At 38.4% G+C, this 8,027-nt stretch overlaps 1 protein-coding gene and 1 long non-coding RNA gene across 13 annotated transcripts in view; one reads left to right on the top strand and one right to left on the bottom strand.

Annotated features, from left to right (window-relative positions):
• LOC123976171 (CMP-N-acetylneuraminate-beta-galactosamide-alpha-2,3-sialyltransferase 1-like) overlaps positions 1 to 8,027 on the bottom strand; it is a 58,080-nt gene that overhangs the window by 16,584 nt on the left and 33,469 nt on the right. For 6 of the 11 annotated variants that reach the window (XM_046058084.1, XM_046058083.1, XM_046058080.1 and 3 more), the window contains 3 exons: positions 4,664 to 4,700; positions 3,903 to 4,022; positions 2,522 to 3,803 (listed from right to left, as the gene is read on the bottom strand). In XM_046058084.1, the coding sequence (XP_045914040.1) occupies positions 3,336 to 3,803; positions 3,903 to 4,022; positions 4,664 to 4,700 (625 nt within the window). In that variant the 3' untranslated portion in view covers positions 2,522 to 3,335. Of the gene's footprint in view, positions 1 to 135; positions 1,270 to 2,521; positions 3,804 to 3,902; positions 4,023 to 4,663; positions 4,701 to 8,027 lie in introns of those variants that run through there. The other 5 variants (XM_046058086.1, XM_046058082.1, XM_046058089.1 and 2 more) reach the window with 5 other exon arrangements.
• LOC123976173 lies at positions 5,014 to 7,859 on the top strand. Of its 2 annotated transcripts, none has more exons than XR_006826273.1 (3): positions 5,014 to 5,069; positions 5,421 to 6,222; positions 6,588 to 7,857. It is a non-coding gene; the product is annotated as an uncharacterized LOC123976173 (long non-coding RNA). The 2 variants fall into 2 exon arrangements; XR_006826272.1 differs by having other exon boundaries at positions 5,028 to 5,069; positions 5,383 to 6,222; positions 6,588 to 7,859.

Here is an 8,027-nt window from a genome sequence, read left to right as displayed (position 1 = left end):
GTCAGGGGTACCCAGGGAGTTAAAAAGCGACTTGACCAAGCGTCCATATGTGACGAGTCAGGCGTGAGAATGTGTTGTTGTGAGGGGTGAGTCGCACCTATCCAGGGCTGCAGTACAAAAAAAACAAAAAAAAAATAAGTTGGGCCAATTCATTTATTCATCAGTGATTGAATGTACCACCCAGCAAGCACACTAACACTCTCAAATTAAACACCCATGGTGATGTTGTTCTTCTAGAGCCCCGACCTTGCGCAGTTTGGATTTCTTATAATATATAATACTATATTTCTTTATGTTAAAGGTAAGTAAATATCTGAATATATATATATACACTCAAGAAACAATGAGAAATTTATTTAACATTTTAACAGAAAATACAAACAACATAATAAGTAGTAAAAACATACAGGCTTGATAAAACAAATTATGTATTCTCCCCTAGAATTATAACTGTCAGACCACATACTGAAATTTAGTTAAATTTATTGCTGGCTAAATGGTCACTAATAGGGAAAACATAGGAACTTAGACAGAAAAGTTAGACCTAACCTAATTATGATGAAATAAAAAGAATTATTATTAAAGATTATTGGGCAAAACTAACCTTTTTAGCCCTAAACAGATAGCACACTATGCCTATACATAACTGAGGAGAATGCAGACTGAGTGTAAGACATAACACTTAAAAAAGGATCTGATTTATAGCCTTTAGCCCAACTGCAACTGCTGTATCGGGACTCTACTAAACTCAGAAAATTGCCAGAAAGCACAAAAAAATTACACACAAAATTTAGACCGTGAAAATTAAATAATGTGAAAAGATATTAACAACCTGAATACAGCTTTGGAGCTGAAAGTATGCAGAAGTAAATAGTACAAATTATTAATTAGTAATAATTAAGATTCAAAGAACAATAGTGTTGAATCAGCGATCTCACTAATAATAAGCCTGGCAAGACCCATCAGACACGCTAAATAACTGCTAAAAGGCCAAATCAATTACGGTTGAGTTTTTCCAGTGTTCTGTAAAAGCTTACGTACATGTGCTTATGTTAATGCAATTGACAGACAGAGACACAAACAGAAAAAGATAAACAAATATTACCATCCTTTAAAAAGAACAATTCTCTGCTGCCTGTGTAGTTGCAGAATAACTTCATATTCTTTCATTCCAGGATGACCTCCAGTTCCCAGCTTTTTGTCAGAGAGTTTTTCAAAGTAATGGCTCCAGTTTCCATCACTGTCTGCTCCAAACCCAAAAACATTGACCTGGGAAAACCATAATGAGACCATGAATCTCAGCTGGATTTATCTCAAAGTATTGTTGCCATTAAAAGTGTTTTTTAATGTACTATTTTGTATGAATGCTTCATAATTTTTATATTACATATTGTTAGATATTTATGCAAGTTACATTTCATTGTGTAATTTAGTGTCATGTGTTGCAACACTGAGCATTCTTAAGGAAAGCCTCTGACAAAGCAGTGTTTGGCCCACTGGCTGTGTGAAGCTATAACAGGCATATGCAGACAGTTGGACATCCTGGTATTTGTGCCCTCTCTACAACGGCTATATCCTCCTCCACAGCATTACTCAGAGGGATGGCTGTGTAAGACATGTACAGCAGCATCACGGGCTCCACTATGTTCTTTTATTCGGTTCTATCTGCATGATATGGTCGAGCTGCCGCTGTATCAGAATCAGCTTTATTTGCCAGGTATGTGTCCACATACGTGGAATTTGAGTCAGGATTGTACATTGCTCATGATGTGGATATACAATAATAAAATCAGACACAGGCTACAGTAGAGAGAACACATATTTACACACTATAAACAAACAAAAAACAATAGATTGTCAGCCAGTGCAAGCACAGTTGATCCCGATCCAGCCTCAGCCAATAATAGCGCAGACCCAGTTAGGCATCTTTAGCGAGTGTCAGGATTCAGATGAGTGCAGAAATGAAAGCAGGAGAAAGCCCGAACACAAGAAACTGGAGAGCTGACAGCAAGTTCAGGGATTTTAATCCAACACAAAAGGCAAAACAAGGCTTACAGATTGCTGAGACTGGTAAAATCCAAACAACAGAACACAAGTTACAAACTTTAAACACAGACGATATCAAAATAAGACGGAACAGATCAGAATAATATAAATAACAAACAACAATAACAGGGAAAACAGACCGAAACTAGGATTAAACAGAACACACAGCAGACAAAGCCAAAATAATACAAACACAGAACCAGGAGTAAATACAAAGACATGAACTAAGACACAGTACTAAATTGTAGGGCTAAAACTAAGATAAGAGACAGAAGAGGTACTAAGTGAGCTAAACTGAACATGCAAATGAACAAAAGAGTAAACAAGGCTAAACAGAGGAAACACAAAACCCCAAAACAGAAAACATGGACCGACTACTAAACAGGGGTCTCATTTATAAACGGTGCGTACGTACAAAACAGGGCTGGAAACATGCATACGCCACTTTTCAAGCAAAGGTTGTGATCTTTAAAAACTTGACAGGAAACTCTGAACCATGCGTACGCACATAAAGAGGAGAAATGAAATGAACGGCGACTTACATGGCAGAAGGATGAAACTGTTTGAAATGAATAGGCCTACTACTGTGTAAAATATATCGAAATATTAGCTCTGAGTATTATAGGCTTAAAGCCTTTCTAAATAATCATACACTCGTGTGATTGATTGTCCCTGAAGTGCCCAATAAAAAAAACACAAACGGAGATATCTGTTTCTGCAAAATAACACCTCAAATATGTTGGACAGTTTAATCAGGAATCTTAATTATTAATCAATATCAATAAGACAAATTCTGTTTAAATTGATGCCGTCTTCAGTGCGTCAGTCGAGCAGATCGGTTATAAAGGGGTGGAGCTCTGGTGCCCCCTTTCCTCTGGTGCACCAGCGTTGCATGAAAGTTCGTTTTTTACCCACCAAACAACATGCTTCAGCTTCACCAAAAGGAACATCAGTGTCACACTGAGTTAAATCTCGTTTTGTAGCTTCTCTGTGAGAATTTGCCTCCTTTTCTTCATGCAGTCAGTACGTATTAATATCAATGAGGGCTTTTGGGCGCACGTACACTTTTAGTGAGGTTTCTACGCACAGGTTTATAAATGAGTATATAGAGAGTCATATATAAATGACTCTGACTGTTGTTTGTGCATATGCACCAAACAACAGTTCAGAGTATTCGTCCTTCTTGGAGATCCTGAATGGACTTTTTGTATGGGGCTCCAGTAGGGAACTCCATAGTTCTGCTGGGAGTGGGTGTTTGCTGTTAGACTTCTGTGCTAGTCATGGATTATCTATAATGAACACCATGGTCGAACATAAGGATGCTCATAAGTGTACAGGCGTATGACTGTGGGAGGTGCTGCGGGAGTAAGGGGTGAGGGGGTCCTTCTCAGGGCTATCCAGTCCCTGTACATCCAAAGCGAGAGCTGTGTCCGAGTACTCGGAAGTAAGTCGGACTCTTTCCAGGTGAGGGTTGGCCTTTGCCAGGGCTGCGCTTTGTCACCAATCCTGTTTGTGATATTCATGGACAGGATATCAAGGCGTAGTTGTGGTGAGGAGGGGTTGCGGTTCGGTGGGCTTGGGAACTCGTCGCTGCTTTTTACGGATGATGTGGTCCTGATGGCTTGTTCACAAGTGAGGGGAGACTGGAGCAGGAGATTGGCCGGAGAATCGGAGCAGCAGGGGCGGTATTGCACTCGCTTTACCGCACCGTTGTGACGAAAAGAGAGCTGAGCTGTAAGGCAAAGCTCTTGATCTACCTGTCAATTTTTGTTCCTATTTATTATCTTCCTCTTCCTTGTCTTTCCCACTGTATCAACGTGTAATGTGTGAGGCCAGAATGTGTAATGTGAACTTACCTCGTCACACATTTGCATGCTGAGAGCGACAGTCAGAAAGCCAGTGGATGGATACCAGCCCTTCTTTCCCAGCCACATTTCGTGAACAAATTTTATGAAATCTGGATTGAGGATCATCACCTGTTATGAATCAGACATAGCACTTTAACTGACATTTATAAATCATCCCTTTCTGCAATAAATGCACCATTCAATACAATTTATTATTGTATTGTATGTAGGGCTGGAAAATAAAACAAAACAATGATAATTATCGCAATATCATTTTCCTCAATAACAATATAATAAATGTTGAATATAACGTCAATAAATATTTGCTTTAATTCACATGAATCACAAACAAATTTGCACCTAATTTTTCTATAAAAATATTTATTTTGTTGAAAAAAGAGGCCTGAAAAAAGATTAACTAATCATATTTGTTGAAAAAGATAATAGTTTTAAATGTTCTAACTCAGACTTGTGAAGCGATCCACTGTTTGGCATCAAGTGTCACATTCTGAACATAAAGAAAAGTTTAACCACATAATTAACCATCTGGTTTCTTCAATTTTCACTCAGGAGCACAAATCAGCCTTTAAACTTTAAAAGAAATAATGATTTGACATATATCGTGATAATTATCGATATCGAATGATGTGCTTTTATCGTGATAACATTTTTGGTCATATCGCCCAGCCCTAATTGTATGGCGTATTAGATGACTTATCATATCTATATACAGTATGTCAGTTACATGCAAAATCATTTCAAATACTCACCAAATCCTTGTTAGCTATCTTCTTTGGGTTCACAGCCCTGTTTTACCAAAGGGAGGAAATTAATTGTTAAATTTAGTAGAAAGTAAATAGATTTTCAAGTATTATTTGGAAAAACATCATGTAACACTATTTTGTCATGTTAAAATGTTGCATTGTTATAACCAGTGACTACGAGTCATTGCAATTTTTTTAAATACATCACTAGTCAGTTACATACTTTTTCCCCCTGCTGTCTCTCTGCCTGCCTGCCTCATTAGCCTTGATCCCCGTCACCTGTGTTGCCCCCGCCCTGCTCGTAAGTCCCTGGTGTATATATGTTTGGTTTTTCTGTTCAGTCCAGATATGTGTTCTGTCAGTTGCTGCGCTACCTGTTCTTCATATTGGATGTAGCCAGTTTCCTCAGACTGTGAGTTTTGTTCTTGCCTGTTGATTTGGATTAAATCCCTGACAACTTTAAGTATAAATAATGACATTTTGCTGCTTTACTACATTTCTACACAGCTTAGGAAGAACAGTAAAGCCTATATAAATTTCTACTTGGTTCCTAGATGATAAAGTCACGGTTTGAGTTTGTTATTATTTCCTGTTTAATTCCTGGTTTATCCTAGGGCTGGATGATGATTAATCGAAAAATAATCGAAACCGATATTCAGAGCCTCTAACCGACATAATTTTACCATGTCGGTTATTTCAGTTTTTTAATCCTATTCATATTTCAGTCCACTGTGTGTTCGTGTACTTTCCCCATAACATACAGCCACATGTGTAGTGACGTGACTCCGCCCCGTCCAGTCTGCGGCATCAAAGCAACATGGAGGAGAATGCAAACAGAGTCAACTGAGCAACAGCAGCTTGTACCAAAGAAACACGCAGTGTCCGTCGTTTGGACAAATTTTGGCTTCAATAAAGACGACAACGAACAAACTCACATTAAATGCAACCACTGCAGAAAAACTGTTTCAGCGACCAAAGGTAAAACCACCAATCTGTTTCAACACTTGGAGCACAATCACGTTACCGAATATGAACAGTGCATGGCTCAAAAAAGAAAAGAGACTGACAGGCGCCCAGCAACAAGTGCCTCTATAAAGCAGGTGTCGATAACGCAAACATTGACAAATGCTACAAAATATGAAAAGGATTTAAGAAGATGGAAAGAAATAACTGACGCCATTTGTTACCACATTGAAGGATATGGCTCCCATAGCTACAGTGGAGCACAGTGGGTTTAAACAACTCATTAAAACACATGACAGAAGACACACTGTTCCACCGTGATCATATTTTTCCCAAACTGCGTTGCCCAACATGTACCAAACAACTAGCTGCTGAACTGAAGTCTGTTAAGCAACAGGTGCCTTGAGACAGTATATTTTCCAGTCCATCACAAGTGAGAGATGATCGCGCAGGGCCTGAGAGATACTCTTTCTGCGTGGGAACTAACAGAAGAGAACCTCGTGGCCATTATGAAAGACAACTGCGCTAATGTTGTCAAAGCTGCACAGCTGAACGGATGGACATGGCAGCAATGTTTTGGACACAGGCTGCACCTGCAATCGGTAAGTGCACATCGCTTAAACGAAACAATGCTATAATATTCAATAATCTAGTTTCCATCTAAATGTTTTTTATATGACCTGTGTTTTTACTTTTATTTTCTGTGCTGAAACACTTTTTTACATGTGTTTGAAAAGGGGCTATATAAATATTAATTGTCCTTCAGCACACTAAATAATTACTGTGACTACAATAAAATAACATTACAATGTAAGAACGCTACATTGGGTCATCATTAGAGTAGAAATAAAAAAAAATGATGTGTTAGTAATCCTCTTGTATAAATTTATCTAGAGCTACAGTTTGTAAAATCTTAAGGTATAAGTGAAACCATCAATTGTATTTTTTTTGTGTGTGTTTATTTCAGAAAATGCAGTCAAAGATCAATGTGTGGTGCGGGCAATGATGGTGTGCAAAGACATTGTCGGTGCCTTTTCCTATAGTTGGAAAAAGCAGAAGGCATTAGTTAAGGTGCAACAAGAGCTGAACCTGCCTCAACACAAGCTGAAAACCGATGGGGATCAACGCAAATGATGACTGCAAGCGTCCTTGAGAAAAAGAAATATATTTCACAGGTACTCGCTGATTATAAAAAATCAAGGCATCTTATTCCATCTTGGGCTGACCTGGATGTCTTGGGGGCTGTCAACAGAGCTCTTTCCCCATTGATGGAGTTCACAGATGCCTGGTCAGGAGAGGAGTATGTGACCATTTCATTCGACCCCATTACAGAAGAGCTACTGGACACCGCCAATTTTGTTGATCCAAGATTTACACAGAAACATACATTTCTGCACACCATGTCCCCTCCATTCAGGAGAAAGTGAAAACGGAGATGGTGTCAGCAGCTGCAGTCCGCAGGGAAAGTACCACTGAGAGAACACAGTCCTCTAGGTCTTCATCAGAAACAAAGAAGCCAAAGAGGTCATTAGGACGTTTTTTCAAAGGAAGTGAGGCACCTCCTTCAACTGTACCCACTTTATCACTTCAGCAAACACTAGAAGCAGAGCTTAGCAGCTAGTTGGTGTCCTCCGTGCTGGATAATGAGGAAAATCCACTGGAATGGTGGGGAAAGCATCATGTACACTTCCCTACTCGAAGTAAGGTGGCGAAAATTTATCTCTGCATACCAGCCCCTAACTCCCCATCAGAGCGAGTTTTCAGGAGGAAACATTGTTACATGCCTCAGATCTTCCCTGAAACCTGCAAAGGTAAACATGCTAGTGTTTCTTAGTAAGAACCTGGAGTAAATACTTATTTTTATATGGCAATATTTAACATTTGTTTACAAGAGATACAAGTTATTTTCTACTTTTAAGATGCATTTAAGAAGTATTTACAATAATTTATTTTGTCTGCATAAAAGCTATTTTTTAAAGTTATTTATTTTCTACATTTTTAGGAAACTTTCTTTCAAGCAATGTTTGCTTTGATTTCAATTGTTCGAAATATGCAATAAATAAGCATTAATAGCTAACTGTGTTTCCTTATTTTAAAATCACAAAAGATAAAAGATGGGATTATGCATTTTTTCATTGGAAAAAATAACCGTGAGCATATTTACAGTATACGCCTTGCCAGTGACATATGAGGGCAAAAACACAACTAATAAACAAAAAAAAAAATCATCATTTTTTGTCAGTAATTATCTGTGTTCCACTGTTGCTTGTCATGCTCTGTCTTGTGTCATCCCCTGCTTGTTCCCTGTCTGTTCCTGTGGATGTTGGATTTCCGTTTTCGGATTAAGCTGTGTGTTTTTTGACTTCCCCTGTCTGGACTTTGCTTTACATTTTTGGATTCTCAGTTT

This window comes from Micropterus dolomieu, linkage group LG09, assembly GCF_021292245.1.
Source record: "Micropterus dolomieu isolate WLL.071019.BEF.003 ecotype Adirondacks linkage group LG09, ASM2129224v1, whole genome shotgun sequence".
Classification (NCBI taxonomy): Eukaryota; Metazoa; Chordata; class Actinopteri; order Centrarchiformes; family Centrarchidae; genus Micropterus; species Micropterus dolomieu.
Note: the sequence above shows the minus strand (reverse complement) of the source record. Positions and strands in the feature narration are given on the sequence as shown.